At 38.7% G+C, this 16740-nt stretch overlaps 1 protein-coding gene across 1 annotated transcript in view; it reads left to right on the forward strand.

The window, feature by feature from the left end:
* The window catches only part of NALF1 (NALCN channel auxiliary factor 1), a 288039-nt gene extending 283753 nt beyond the window's left edge, over window positions 1–4286 (forward strand). The window contains exon 2 of the mRNA XM_032775945.1: window positions 3754–4286. Coding sequence (XP_032631836.1) covers window positions 3754–3858 — 105 coding nt within the window. The 3' untranslated portion in view covers window positions 3859–4286. The remainder of the gene's footprint in view (window positions 1–3753) is intronic.
* Window positions 4287–16740: the final 12454 nt, after the last annotated feature.

The raw sequence follows: 16740 nt of genomic DNA on the forward strand, positions 1-16740 counted from the left end.
GTTCTAACTTTACTGTTAAAACTGAAAAATAAATTCCACTTACTGAGAAATGTACAGAATTTTGGGAACTTTGAAATGAGTCCACTTCTTGTTGGAAATAGAAACTAAGGCCTGCATATACTCAACATATTTGTTCACAATATAAACCATATTGTTCTACTAAAGCAGAGTTGGAAATGACAATAGCAAAACTTGAGACCTAACTGCACTTAGAATTCAGCCAAAACATTTTTATCATAGCAGCTTATTTATTCAACTGACTTTCTCTGTTCTGCATATGCCTTCTCTTCCTCATCTCTCAGCAATCACTAGTCATCTTGTGATTTCGTTTGTATGAATTGATGGGGTTGGCCCTGTTGCCAGTAACAATTCATCTGGGGATATCTTGCTAGCAAAAGGCCATATTCTGGCATTCTTACTCACATTAATCATAGAATCATAGGACTGGAAGAGACCTCAAGAGATCATCTAGTCCAATCCCCTGCACCCATGGCAGAATTAAGTATTAACTAGACCATCCCTGACAGGTGTTTGTCTAATCTATTCTTAAAATTCTCCAGTGATGGAGATTCCACAACCTCCCTGGGCAATTTATTCCAGAGTTTAACGACCCTGACTGGAAGTTTTTCCTAATATCCAACCTTAAACCACCCTTGCTGCAGTTTTGAACCCATTGCTTCTTGTCCTATCCTCAGAGGTTAAGGAGAGCAATTTTTCTCCTTCCTCCTTCTAACAACCTTTTATGTACTTGAAAACTGTTATCATGTCCCCTTTCAGTCTTCTCTTCTGCAGACTGAAAAAAATGAGTTTATTTAATCTTTCCTCATAGGTCATGTTTTCTAGATCTTAAATAACTTTTGTTGCTCTTCTCTGGACTTTCTCCAATTTGTCCACACCTTGCTTGAAATGTGGCACCCATGACTAGACTCCAGTTGAGGCCTAAACAGCGCAGAGTAGAGTGGAAGAATTACTTCTTGTGTCTTGCTTACAACGCTTGCTACGACATCTCAGAATGATGTTTGCTTTTTTTTTTTTGCAACAGTGTTACACTGCTGACTCTCATATAGCTTGTGATCCACTATGACCCCCAGATCCCTTTCTGCAGTACTCCTTCCTAGGCAGTCATTTCCTATTTTGTATGAGTGCAACTGATTGTTCTTTCCTAAGCACAGTACTTTGTATTTGCCTTTATTGAATGTCATCTTTCTTATCTTCTATAATGCTATGATTCTATTATTTCAGACCATTTCTCCAGTTTGTCCAGATCATTTGAATTTTAATCCTATCCTCCAAAGCACTTGCAGCCCCTCCCAGTATCATCTGCAAACTCTAAGGCATTATCTAAGTCATTGATGAAGATATTGAACAGAGTAGTGTCCTTCATTCTGCAAATAGCTCCTGTTCCATGTGGGGGGAGATTGTCATAGCACTTCACACTTATGAGCGTTGTAAGAGTTTGACAGTAGCCTATGCTGCTTGGGTCAAAAACAGGTGTAAAAGAGAGAATATAAAAAAGAAGAAATATTTGTCTACTCGTATATGCCATGTCCTATTATTGATTCCTTTAGGCAGGTTTGCATGGATCTCTATTAGATATAGAATAAGCAGGCTAAAGTTACCTGTCTGAATAAAGTTACCACAATTAGATTATAACCTTGACTTGCAACATTTAGCCTGAATCAAGGGAAAATATTTATTTCCAGAAGTGTTATATCTTATTTAAGTATTGATCTCAAACACATCTGCCACTAATTCATTAAAATGAGCTTTTCTGGCTTTTCACAATTTTCTTGTATAACAATCTCAGAAGTGTTTCTAAATATGAATGATTCAGGCATATGAGGGAAAACTCATTGGTTATGGGGTTTGTTTTGGTTCTTAAATGTCTGTAACTTCTTTAATTTGAGAATGCTTTGCTTTTTCATGCATGTTTTAGCTAGACTGTGTTTTCATACAAATGCATGCAAATTACATGTTTTGTACCAGTACCTTGGAGAAGAGGAGTGGCTTTTTTTAGTGCAAATGTTACTGTACTGCATTCCATATATGATCTTAGAATAAGCAGCCACTTGCCTTTATAGGTAAATATGTACAATGCTCCCTCATCCCTACTTTGTAGCTAACATTTGTGATACACATTGTCTATGTGATCCTTAAGGGAAACTATATTCCATGATTTCTCATGAGATTCAGGTCAGACCATGTTACCACAATCTATCATTCACTTACAAAGTTCACTTGCAAAGCAGAGGTAACGTTGCCACATGATTCACTAGTAAAACAGCTATTGTGACGTGCCTGCTTAAAAAATATGGATGACTTCTGACAAATGAATCAGAACATGCTCTTGTGATGTTATTACAAAAAGTTAGTTATGTTAGTCCATGTATAAAATGCCTGCTGTTATAGGTGTACTCTTGCTTTGATGCTCCCTGCTGTTGGTAGAAGAAATCTAAGGCTAATCCAAGGAAACTATCTACTTTTTTTTTTTACCTGGACCAAAATAGCTGGCTCAGAACAGGGGCAGAAATTTATAATGCTCCACAACCACCTGTATGGATCTGGAGCATTTCAGAGGGGAAACATCAGTGTGGAACAGGATTTTAACTGTAATCAACTTACTGAACTGCTAGGAGAGGGCACAGAGAAACTTAAAAATCATTAGATCTTCAAGGTTTGTTAAAGAAATGTTTGGGAGGTGGGTGGGATCATGTAGAGGGCTGCTTCATCCACATTTTCCGAAATTAAAAAAATCATTTTACTTCAGTTCTAAGAGGTCTTCTGAATGTGGGAATCACTAATACCTCTCCGAAGCCTAGGCCACTCCAGGCCTGTGGTGGAGGGTCAGAAGGAAGTGGTAAATTTGCAAGAAACAAGTTTGAATGGCAAAAACTGACTTTCTTGCTGTTAAGCAAGGTGTTTGATGGACTCACCTGATCTTGACTAATGGGAAAAATTTTGCAGCTTCCTTGCAAAAAGACTAAGTACTTCAGAGCCACCTCTCGCTCCTGCAGTTCCTTAGGCTATAGAGCAGGGACACTTGCCATATAGCTATACAAGGCGGAGAGGGAGGAGTTGAGAGTCCTACAGAGGTAAGTAGTAGGAGATGTTAAGAAAGAAAAGGAGAAAATCAAATTACATTTTTCTCACAGTTTCAATGACAGTCCACAAAATGCATTATAAATAATAAGCTTTGATAAAATATACAGACTCAGAAATATTATACTTCAAGAAGCAGACTTTTAAAATAATCCAGGTATATTAAATAATGTTGTATTGTGGAATGATAGCATGTTGCTTATAATCTGAGTATGTACATAACAACCATGATCTACTGTAAACCTCTTGTAAAAGTGGCAAAGAGTTCTGTGGCACCTTATAGACTAACAAGCGTATTGGAGCATGAGCTTTCGTGGATGAATACCCACTTCATCGGATGCATGTATGTACCTCTTGTGGCATATAACCCCAATCTCCAAAAAGAGACTCTGCATCTACTTAGTCAGCATGAATGAGGACAGGTGTTAGTCATCAGCTTTACCTCTACCTTGGAGATGCTTTCCCCTGTCCCTGTCATTTGCAATAGCCAAGCAGAGTTCACAATCCTGCTCCTTCCTGGTGAAGACTTCTCCAGGCTTCAGAAGTAAGTTCAGTCTGTACACTCCAGCAAGTGGCATCTTTATGTGACTCTGTAAAAAATAGAAGCTATTGGGTTATATTGGCTAAAAAATGTGTATTTGTTTTAATTTACAGGACTTTCTCCATCTGCCCGTTCTGTATCTACCAGCAGAGACTTTCCCCTTGACAACAGAACCACATGCTGTCACTGAAGAGTCCCCGGACATTAAAGATGTTTGAGCAGATTGAAAGAGAGAGCATGAGGCAACAGCTGCTCTCTGTGAAGTTCAGTAAAGCAGAGACAGCAGTGAAGCAGAAACCTCTGTTTGATCCCAAGTCCTTTTCCCTCTCCACCATCATCTACTTCATCTCAGACTGAGAGGCCTGTTTCTTGCAGCTGTCTGAAATGAGCAATTATCATACACAGAGGCCCAGAGGATGATTACAAAAGAAAAAGCTCCTTATCTGACATGATGGATTAACAATGGGGCAGGAGGACATAAAAATTCAATTCACAGTATGAGATGGAAAGACTTTCAGAAAAACCAGGTCCTAGTGTGTGGCCCCTGGATGGTATCACCTTCGTATTTTGGAAGCTCCCTATCAAAACTCATGTCCCAAAGGAAATGCTGAAAGAGAACATTGGCAAGAATATCACAAGATACGACTCTCGGAAGAGCATCTCAGGTCAGTGAAGGAACAGTCAAACCCAATGACTGATCTTTCAAGTTAACTTCATAATCTTGTCTCTATATATTTTTGGGCAAGTTTATATGTTCTTAGCTAGTCTGAGAGTTGAAAACTGAGCCAATTGCTACATGAAAGTGTCTTCCTAGTACAAGAGAGGCAGGGAGGAATTCTCTTCTCCATTGCCCTGTCCCATGACGACTCCAGCAAGAGTGCTTTATATCTGACTCCTTAACAAAAAGAATGTAGAGGGGAATTTGTCACCATGATCCATGTAATTTTCAAGCATTTTATCCTGATATTTCTTCTGTAATGATGTTATTTTTCAAAAAACATAATAAAACATTTTCAACTGAAAGTTTTCTGTATTGTTATTGAGAAAGGCATATCAAGAGAATATTACTTCTTCCCATTCTACTAATTGCTTGATGCCTCCATTAAGGTTTTGCTGCTTCCTCCTCTTGTTCCCACCTTTCTGCTAAAGTTCTCCTCATGTGAAAACATTCCTTTTTTAGACGATGCTAGACCTCAAATAACAAACATGAAATTGAAATGAGATAAACTATGGCGCAGCCAATGTGCAGGCACCTAAATCTTATTTTAATATCATCAGAGGTGCACAAGTTTCTGGGAATTATAGTATATTTCATTCTATATTGTGAAGTGGGAAGGAGGTCATTAGATAACATCCAGCATTCTAAGTTTTCACCTGCAACATTAAAACATTTGTATTATAATCATTTTCCTAATTTAGTAGAAGGTATCATGAGCAAAAATGTCACTTCTTGAGCTTTTTTTGCACAAAGTATTAAACAGAAGCAGTGTAGCCATAATTTTAATACCCATGACAAAACTTTTAGCTAGAGGAGAAGATAGGCCTAACTGGCTGGACCCTGAATTGTTTTTCTTGGTTTGTTGTCTAAAGTTATGCCAGAGAAACTGTGCAATTCAAAGTTCATGAAAATGAGAGAGGATAGAATTCCTAGCAATACTATCTGACTCATGCTAAAATGAACAATCAGACCACCATAAGACATAACCATATATGTGGGTGCTGGGCAAAATCTTGATAAGTTTGCAACATTTACTTCAGATAAGCATCCTAGATGGTAGGTGCTTATCCAAATTCTTCTAATCAAAAGACTACTCATTTTGTGGTCATCTACTTCTCTGGTGAGTTTCTTCTACGAGGGCTTAGCACACTCCTCCCCAGTTCAAGATTGTATTGCACATGGATTTCAAAGTATTTTTTTTTAATCTCCATTGTAAATTGTCGCTAGGGAACAATCTACTTCCTTCTGCAGTTTAATATACCTGCCAAGTTTCCCCATAATCTACACAAACTAGTGTTTATTATGGGGCTGTAAAAGTCTGGAGCTAGGAGGATCACTCTTTCCATGTCAACCACTAACCTGCCAGTTAGGGAAGGAGGTAGGGAGTGAATGTTTTGAATGTTACTTTATTGAACTGCATTCTGAGGCATAAGATGAGGGAAAACCACAATGTACCTTTAAAATTAAAAGCTTGTTGCGTTCAGGAGATTAGATACTTCACAGTGGATGATTGGGAAGGAGGCCTGCCCTGCCATGAGGACCTGCCAGGGCTACTGCTCGATAGTAGATGGTTGTCATGGGGTAGGATGATACCTTATATCTAAACTCCTTAGATAGATAAATAGGATAGGCCTTCAGTCATGAATGGTTTCAAGGATGACAGGTTCTCCTAGAATAGGTGTCTGTTGGGTAGTTGCATAGAGACAGAGCATAGTACGTACGGGACAGAGGCTCCAAACACCAGAGAACCAGCAGTGCACTGCAAAAACTCATGAGAAGTGTAGAGTACAATGGATTTGGAAGAGCAACCAAATGAGAGAGAAATGCCTAACTCTGTGCTGCTTTAGCTGGAAAGAGGGGGGAGAGAGAGAGACAAGGAAAAAAGATGTTTAAAAAATGTATGGGGCGGGGCAAGCTGAAAAAATAGGGAGACCAAGAGGAAAGACTGAGAGAAATGCATAAACACTAAAAGATGCACAAGAGTGGAGCGGGAAAGGCAAACTGCAAAACATCAAGGTAGTGTGAGGACAGTGTTTCTCCATTACACTTTTAAATTCTATCTGAAGCCCTGAGTACTGTTGCTTTAAATAAAGTCGCCATGTATTTAATCAAACATGTTCCAGTGTTGAAAAAGATTTGGTTTGGATTAGGTTTGAGTGATGGTGAAGGTTTGGGTTAATTCGTAGTTTAACCAAACTTATTCCTCTGTTCCTGCTACAAATGTGCCCTTATTCCAGTTTGTGAATTGCTGCTAAGTGAAAATGAGAGAGTGTGCTAAATGTCACTAAACCAACTGCAGTCTTTCAGCAAAGCAACACACCTGCAACTCCACGTTCCATTCCATGGGTCTTTTCAGATCAGTGCCAGTATTTATTGCACTTCCGTGTGTGCAACCAGCTGCAGACAACTTGTAATGTAATAAACAAGCGTTGTATATTCCCCAATGTATTTTCAAGCTACAGTTCATTGAGCATAGTCTCAGTTAAAGGCATTCACTTAAAAAATAAACATTTGGTTCATGTTCTCTTTCTCTAACATAATTTATTAATAACACATTATTGAAAAGCATGCAAGTATTGACAATACATCTCAGGGAAATGACCACATTTCTGGGGACAGAACATGATTTCCATATTCTTTGTGAGGTGGGAAGTAACTATTTCATCTCTCTTTTAAAAATACACCACCACATCGCTCCCTTTACATACAGGTTTTCAGTAGAGCTTTACTGAATTTACATAATTTGCCCAAACCCTGCAAACTAGTGAGTTATGTTACCCAGGAACTGTGACCTCAAATTTTGCTTATAGTTTTTGAATTCTTGAAGTTGTGAAATCCGAGAAAAACTTGAGAATCCTAGAGAAACTCATGAGTCTTATGCTTTATTTTAGGAATTTATCCCTCCCACAAAGCTCAATGACCATCTCTTCTTATTCACCAAAAACATACTCTGCCAGCATATCCAAGGAGCTCCTCCACAACCCACACGTTTAGTTGGTTATTAGAGGGAGGGGCAGAAGACATAAGTTTGACCTGTGTAAAATATTTGCCTGAAGCCAACTAGTCTGCTCGCTACATATGTGTTAAGGGACCTGTGAGGCAAGTCATTTTCTCCCCACTCCCACTTCTAGTATATTCAGAGGAAAATATCTTCAGTGAGCACATTGCTGCCATTTCATAGGACCTTACCATATTCTAGGGCTGATTCATCGTGGAATGCTCTGATTAGTAAAAAGGATTTCGGGGTTCCTTGTTATAATGGTCACTCGATTACTTAGTACTATGTGGTACATTCTGGGGTTCTCCACCCAATAGAGCAGTAGATGATCTTTAATGCAGAAGAAGTAGGCAAGCATTTTCTATATCCACTTCAGTTGCATTGGAAATGAACTCGCCACCTGCTTTTCTGAAGATACATCCTATGGATGTGGTAAAGTGCAGGCTTACAATGCCTGTGCACTAAAGACAAAACATGTGGGGTGCAGGTCAGCTGGCTGCCCAGAAGTTCTTTGCAGACCACTAATATACTCTGTCCATCTCATCATCTAAAGAATACAAATGAGTCAATGGTATTCATGGTGGGATGTTGGGAGAGAAAGTGGGTTGTGATGGTGCCATGGTTCGTGGGTCCTATGCTGCTCGTGCAGAGCTGACAAGGTTGTGTGATCCCAAGAAACAAGTTGGTTCAATTTTAGATTTAAGTTCACTGATTTTCCCTGTGAGTTTAGCATTTGAATATGGGTTTGGTTTTAGTAGTACATTTATAATATTCGCAGCCATATATTTCCAAAGGGCTGTTTCACATAAGCTGAAGCCAATAATAAAAGAAAAAAATACTGTTATTAGAGAACTTTCACTGTTATTTTTTTAAAAGATAGCTGTAGTTTGAGTGTCACTTAATACACACCCCAGCATCTCATTTTGTTAACCATGTATATAAGGCCTATGTATCAGTAATAAACACAAAAATGTCAGCTTTTTATAGAAAATAATAAAAAGCTGAATAGAGACTATATAATAGTATTTGAATGTAAGTAAAGTACTCATTTCTTCTGCATACCTGTATTTTTGTTTCTGCATGGTAGAAATTTATAATTATCATTGTTCTATGGCAAAAAGAACTAGCTAATCTATTGCCAAATGCTGCTAACTTTACTAAGCCAAGTAGCCCAACTAAAGTCAACTGGACTGTTCTGATGTGAGCAGAAATTGTCCCTAACGGTACACGGTTGAAGGAGATCATATTGAGACACTGATACTTGTTACATATTGATGAGTCCGACAGGACCATCAATCTTCCATGAAATGCTTAACATAAAATGAAGATTTGTACCCAATGCTGCTTTTTCTTGTCGTTAATCTTCCTTTTGGTGTTCTCTTATTTTTCATAATGAAATATCCTACTGTGCTGAATGAGGCTGTTGGCTCTTTTTAGACCTTAAAGGTTAATCTGTCAAATCAGATTTCTTTGCTTATTTCTGATGATGATCTAGAAGATAACTTAGAGGTGGTAAAATAAAAGTCAGAAAGTTTACACTGATATTTGATTCAGATTTTTGTGACATGGAGTTTATTATATTAATCTATTAGCAAGTTTGGAATTTTTTTAGTGTAAACATGGATTAAAAAAAATCAAGCTATAGCCTTCCATTTTTTGATTAAGCACATTGCAGATCTGAAAACTCCTTTTGTTGTATTGGTATTGACTGACTCTTGGTAGGAGTTTGAGTCAAATTAGACAGATACACACCATTAATATCTACACAGGGATTATAAATCTGGTATGTTGCCAATATTCTTGTGATTTTTATACAGACTAATCAGTAATATCACAAGTATAAAATTATTTCTAAATAATGTTACTAGATTTGTATTTATGCAGAAATTTAGACACAAAATGTTTGGAAATTCTTTTTTAATATATGTTACCCAGGTAGGTACTTACATACTATAATCAAATCACCCCTTAACTTTCTCTTCGGCTTTGTCTACACTAGTACTTTTCTTGGTAAAACTTTTGTTGGTCAGGGGTGTGAAAAAATACCCCGACCGACATAAGTTTCACTGAAAAAAGTGCCAGTATGGATAGCGCTACGTCAGCAGGAGGTGCTCTCCCACTGACATAGCTACTGCCTCTCATTGGGGGTGGTTTAATTATGCTGGCAGGAGAGTTCTGTCCCTTTGGCATAGAACAGCTACACTGGAGACCTTACAGCAGCGCAGCTACAGTGGTACAGCTGTGCCACTTTAAGGTCTGTCGTGCAGACAAGGACTCAAGGAACTCAGTCTATTTAGTTTAACTTAGGCTAGCACTATAAAGGATATTTTCTAATATTTTAATCATTTTCATGACTCTTCTCTGAACCCTCTCCAATGTATCAACATCCTTGACTTGTGGGCACCAGATCTGGAAAAAGGATTTTACCCTTTGAATACACACATTCCTTACTGTGAATTAGGAGCTCACGTTGAAATTTTATATTCAATTTTTTTAAAGATATTGTTTGTTGTCATTCTCTATATCCTTCTGTGATGAGAGTAATGAAGAAATATGGCAGCATAATATCTCTACATTCTAGTTGTTGGTTCCTGAATGAAGACTCTATAGCTCAGTTGGTTAAGCTTCTGCTTTTTATTTTACATGTGTTTTATTTTTATAGGCAGAGTCACTGTCGCATCTTTAAAGCCAAAAAAAAATTGCAGACAATTTAACTTTTGAAGAAAGATCCAGAAACAAAAAAATGCAATGAGAAACGTTTAAAGTAATACAATAATAATTCTTGCTGAAGTTAGACTGCAGAAAAGTAAATATACAAGTCTATTGCTTTATGCTTTTGGCTCCCGTTCTTTCTTTAATTTTAGCACAGGCAAAATATGAATGCTAGCTTCAAATGTAATGTTAAAAAAAAGTTTATTTGCATTTTTAAAAAAGCCAGTTAAAGAACAGCTTAGCCATAGAAGTGAAGATGTGCTATTATTGAAGAAAGTTAGAATGAAGTGGTTAAATGGTCAAATAAAACACTGGAGCTAACTTGGCTGCCCTCTCCCCAGTTCAGAGTTTCCATGTATACATTTATAATTTATAGAGGGAGAAATACGTAAAAAAAAAAAAAAAAAAGAGAGAGAGAGAGAGAGAATAGTGTCACCATTATTTATACATGTCCTGTCTACCTAGGAGTTAAGGGTGGGATTTTTTGAAAGCTTTCAGTGTTTGTCATTGACTTCAGTAGGAGCAGAAATAGGCCAACTCTGAGATTTTTGAAATTCTCAGCCCAAATGCTTCCACTAATCAAAATCTAGCATTTTAAAAAAAGAAAGTAGATTAGTCCCTTATCCTGCAAACACATGTTCACGTACTTAATTATCTGCAGTAATCATATTAAATTCAATGGAATGTCTCACATGCAGAAAGTTAAATCACATGCATATATGTTTGCATTATTGGGACCTTATGATTCTATTTATTGCATATATATACCTGTACTGTTCTTTTCTAACTTGATGGGTGTTATATGTGAAATATTTTGAAACAGGTTGTGCCTCAGACACATGATAAGCATGATGATCTACCTTAATCTGATTGTCAGCAAGGATGTATGTGGGAGTAGCATACATCAAAGAAATGACTTTGATGCTTAATAACTTGGAAAGACTATGCAATATGAAAATTAGTGCAAACAGCCAACTGATTCTTTTCAATGTCTGTTCCATATTTTAACGTTCTCCCAACTCCATTCAGGAACTCAAACATCTGAAGAGGGGTTCTTATCAAAATTCTGTATCATAAAGGATCTCTCCAGGAAATTTAAGTAATACTACTTCATTACTCAAGACCGTTGAGGAGGGCTGGCTCCAGCTCTTTTGCCACCCCAAGCGGTGAAGTGGGGAAAAAAAAAAGATAAAGCTGCGATCGGCGGCAGTTCGGCGGCAGCTGTATTGTGCCACTTCATTCTTCAGTGGCGGGTACTTTGTTCCGAGAGTGACCGATAGACCCGCTGCTGAATTGCCTCCGAAGACCCGGACGTGCCACCCCTTTCCAATGGCCGCCCCAAGCATCTGCTTCCTTTGCTGGTGCCTGGAGCTGGCCCTCCTGTTGAGTCAAAGCAGACTATGACAAGTGTCATCAGATGCTACCACTGTGGTGCTCTGCTCAGTTCAATGTTGATAACAGTCAGCTGTGTGTGTGTTCCCTCTGTATGCTGCCCTGGCACTGCAGATCGCTGGCACAGCAGACCCCAAGAGAACCCCCAATGACCACAAACTCTAATAAGGTATGAAGGCACCCGGCCAGGTTTATTGTCAAATGAAGCACAGTAATAATTCCCCGCAGACTCTACAGGACATACTAAGAATATGTGCCCCCTATCAATGGACTGGCTCAGTCAGTGGCGGGACTCTCCACTGTCCCCTAGGCCACACAAAGATGTTCACTCAGGCATACAGTCTTACACACAGGTACAAACAGGTTTCACATCATTGAACGCACTGAGGTACAGCCCCTCTATGCATTACGGTGTTGCCTTTCTCATGGTGCAGATTGCTTTGAACAAATAAGTCTATCCATCATATTGTCTATTCATTGCATTGTTCTTTTATATTGTTTATCCATCATATTGTCTATCCATCATATTATCCTTTTGTACTGTCTTTAGACTGGGTCTACCTGTTCCTTGTTATCTGTGTGGGTGCCGTCCTGGCATAGTTCATCTTATTAGTACTTACATGTGTATACGCTCTTGCCAACTTCTATGAGCAGGGCCTGCCTCTGGCTGACAGCCTAACTTTGCTTTATGTTAGCAATGTCTTGACCATTACTTCAGTTCAGTCCTTATGCCTCATACCAGGCCACTAATATCAAGAGTTTATGTCTCAGGGTCTCATCTTACTACGACAAGTTACAAAGGGATCTCACAAAACTGGATGATGGGGCACCAAAATAGCAGATAAAATTCAATGTTGATAAATTGAAAATAATGCATGTTGGGTAATATAATCCCAGCTATACATACAAAATGATGGAGTCTAAATTAGCTTGTACAATTCAAGAAAGAGATCTTGGAGTCATTGTGAATGGTTTTGTGAAAACATCTGCTCAATGTGCAGCAGTAGTCAGAAAAGCTAACAGAATGATAGGAACTCTTAGGAAAGAGATAAGACAGTAAATATGATAATGCCACTATATAAGTCCATGGTGCACCCTCACTGTGCAAGCAGCATGCAATTGATATTGCCCCATCTCAAAAAAAGACACATTAGAATTTGAAAAAATACAGAGATGGGCAACAAAACACTTATGGGTATGGAACAGCTTCCGTATTAGGAGAGATTAAAAAGACTAGGACTGTTAAGAGATTATTAAGGGGGGATATGATAGAGATCTATAAAAGGTGAGGAGATTGTGAATAAGGAAGTGTTATGTACCCCTTCACATAACACACAAACCAGGTCACCCAGTGAAATGAATAGGCAGTGGGTTTAAAACAAGCATGAGGAAGTACTTCTTCACATAATACACAGTCAACCTGTGGAACTTGTTGTCAGGGGATATTGTGAAATCCAAAAGGTTCAAAAAAGAATTAGATAAGTTTGTGAAGGATAGGTCCGTTATGCCAGGGATGCAACCCCAGGCTCTAGCTATCCATAAACCTCTGACTGCTAGAAGCTGGGACTGGTGACAGGATGGATGGCTCAATACATTGCCCTCTTCTGTTTGCTCCATATAAAGCATCTGTCATCAACCACTGCTGGAAGTCAAGTTACTGGGCTAGATGGACCAATGGTCTGACCCAGTGTGGCCATTCTCATGTTCATTGCCAGAATAATTTCCTTTATATGAAGTATGTTTTATGCAACTACCCATAAAGTCTAATATTTGAAAACTGGTATTATTCAGTTTTAAAACATATAGTCAGTGAGTTTATCCCAATATTATATATTCCAAGGTAGAAGGGACCGTTGTGATGATCTAGTCTGACCTCCTGTAAAGGCCATAGAATTTCTCCCAAAATAATTCCTAAAGAATATATTGTACAAAAACATGCAATCTTGGTTTAAAAATTGCCAGTAGTTGAAAATCCACCATGACACTTGGTAAGTTGTTTGTTCTAATGATTAATTACTCTCAGTGTTAAAAATTTACACCTTTATTTCTGGTCTGAATTTGTCTATATTCAACTTCCAGCCATTGTATCATGTTATACCTTTCTATAACTTCATCCAGTTTGTTGGCTTTATATCACAGAAAGAGTGTTTTTTTATTGAATGATCCTTCGTCAAACATTCCTATGGGGTAAATTCTGCCCTCAGATAAGCATTGAACAATATTGTAACATTACTCCTGTTCTGATCCTTTGAGAATAAGTTGTGTTAAAGTTCCTTTGACTTTAAGCAAAGTTGGATTCTAATGTGGTTGTAAAGGAAATGTATCTAATGATCCTTTTATATGAAGGCGAAGGGACACTTAAAGCTAGATCATGCATAGGTACAGGTTAGATTTGTTAGTGCAATGCTGACCTACTGGTAAGATTTCTGTGTTGAGCTGATTGGAAATTTTCTAATTTTCCCCTCAGAAAATACAGATTCACCGATATAAAATTGTTTTGTGGGAACATATCTAGTTTGATCAATGTTCCAACAGAACGTTGACAGGTTTCCATCAGCTCCTTGCCTAGTTTTCTACTAGCTCACTCGCTTGGCTCTTCAGCAGCCAGCATTCAGATTGCTATGGTCAGGGGTCCCAGGAATTTCAGGCTTCCTGCTACAGAGTCAGAACACTGGAAGTCCTGAGAGCCCTGGATAGAAATCCTAGTTCTGTGGCACGGGACCCTGAGAGCCCCAGCTTGAGCCAGAAGCCTCAGAGCTTGGGCTCCCAAGTGCGATTTTGTTACATTTTGATTATTCTGGAAGAAAAAAAGTTTGAAATAATTTCCTTTCGTTGGGAAATTACACAATTTCTACCTTTCTGTTCTGAAACTGAATAATATTTTTCCCAAAATTTCAGCATTTCCCGTAAAAAGGAAATTCTGACTTTCTGACTTGCTAGTATTTTCTGAATCCTGGATAATTCACTAACTAGCATGATAAAGTAAACTCAGAGAATCAGGCACTGGGGGTTAGCAGAGCCAGCAAAGACAATGTTCCCAGCAAATGTTTTGAAGCATGGAGGAACTAGTTGCAGAGTTATAGTTTTGAGGATAACTGTTAGAACTTATGCTGTGACTGGTCCACATGATCGCTTCTACTTTCATTTTCTTCTGAGGTCAGTTCTTCTGCATTCTTGGACAAAGTAATACTATAGGTTGGGAGTAAAAATCCTGCCATAATGAAAATAGACTATTCACATGCACACGTTCAACTTTGAGCCACTGTGCCCCATCTCTGTCCACCGACATGCTCACTTCAATACAACTGTGATCGTTACGTGCGTTGCTGAATGCTGTGCACATTTCACTGGACTGTGTGAAAAATGATGTGTGCAGTAGTTGAGCAAATACTGTATTCTAAGCAAGAACACAGTGTCTCCATGACAGAGATCAGTAACTTGGAGGAGAGAGTCTTCAATTAACAAAAAAAGCAGACTAACCAAAAGGCAAAAAGAAACGTTGTTACCATGGATGAGCCCAGGTAATTGGAAATTGGCAAAGGCCCAATGAATTTCTCTAATCTTCTTGACTGCAAGGTGAAAGGGTTTGCATCAAGTAGATGTAACAGCATATAAGAGGAAACATTGCTTCTTCTCAAATAATTTTTGTGCATTGAAATGGTAGAGGTGTTTTTAACAATGTACTGAGGAGGTCAGTGGGAACGTAATCTTAACTCAGCTTAGGTCTTCCAGAAAGAGGAGAAGTGAATGGGTCTAAAGAAGTCTGGTGCAAGTTCAAAACAAATGGGAGCCAATATATTCCTCTGTCATCCAGCAAACTGACTGGTGAGGTTCAGATCCTGGACTTGAAGGAGTCCTTGAATTCTACCAATGGATTTTTTTTGTAAGTTTCAAGTCTAATCTTAATGTTTCACATAACAAGACTTTCCAACAGAATGAACAAATACACTAGATAGGTTTTAATAATACAATTTTCTAAATATGCAGGATCTCCTATCCTTGTAAATCAGGAATAACTTGTACTGAAGTCAATGACATTACACCAGTGTAAAACCAGTGTGAGAGTAGAATCAACCCCTCTAATTTTAGTTCATGCTTACTGTATTTATGATTTATGACTTTACAACATATATTCAATGCTCAAATTATTATTTGCTGACTGCATTATATGTATCTTGGTGATTTTTTAATCAAGCATTTTTAGCAGAGGAGAAAAGTTGTCAGCACAGCCCCAGAGTCCAGGGAAATATTGGTTTCACTCTATAAGAAGCCATAGAGCTTGTACCACTGGAGTGTGGGCTTGAGTGTGTATGCAGACTATCTCAAGGGTGAGCGTTAGAGCTGGTCAGAATGTTGCTATCAAAATATGATGTGTCACTGAGACCTAGTGATTTCCACAACACTTTAATCAGGAAGACATGAGGAGAGCCTGGGTGACTCTCAACCTACAGCGGGGATATTGGCCAGGGATATTGGTCTGGGATATTGGAGACTTAAATTCAAATCCCTAGTCTGCCTGGTTTTTAGTGATCTGGAATGAGCAATTCTCCCCTCAGAATGAGACAGAGCAAGGATTTGTACCAATATCTTCCACAGACCAGTGCCCCAAACACAAGGCCACAGACATACCCTCTCCCCTCTGACACAATTCTGTTTGTGGAAAAGGTTTAGCTTTGGTTCAAACAAAAATGAATTTCAAAACCTGGAAAGTATCAGAGGGGTAGCCGTGTTAGTCTGGATCTGTAAAAGCAGCAGAGAATCCTGTGGCACCTTATAGACTAACAGACGTTTTGGAGCAAGAGCTTTCGTGGATGAATACCCACTTCGCCGGATGCATGTCTCATGCATCCGATGAAGTGGGTATTCACCCACGAAAGCTCATGCTCCAAAACGTCTGTTAGTCTATAAGGTGCCACAGGATTCTCTGCTGCTTTTACAAAACCTGGACAGTTTCTGTGAGATGGAATTGTCTTTCTCTGCTGAGTTCTAGTGAGCATTGAATGGATCCAGCATTAAGGCATCCAGGAGAGAAGTTGGAGAGAAGCTACTCTCCAATAATACAAAGTGTCACTGGTTTAAGAAAAAAAACAACCTCAACCATGTTAATTTTTGGAACAGACTTTTTTTCTGTATGCACATTTCAAACACGTTATCCTAGCAAGGTGGCAGACGCTTCCAACGCCTGCTTGAAGCTGATCGACAGTGTGCTTTTGTAAACATGAATGCCTGCTTACAGGGAGTCTTGCTGGCTGTTTAACCTGCAGATTTCTCAAAGGTCTG

The sequence above is a fragment of the Chelonoidis abingdonii genome, chromosome 1 (assembly GCF_003597395.2).
Source record: "Chelonoidis abingdonii isolate Lonesome George chromosome 1, CheloAbing_2.0, whole genome shotgun sequence".
Classification (NCBI taxonomy): Eukaryota; Metazoa; Chordata; order Testudines; family Testudinidae; genus Chelonoidis; species Chelonoidis abingdonii.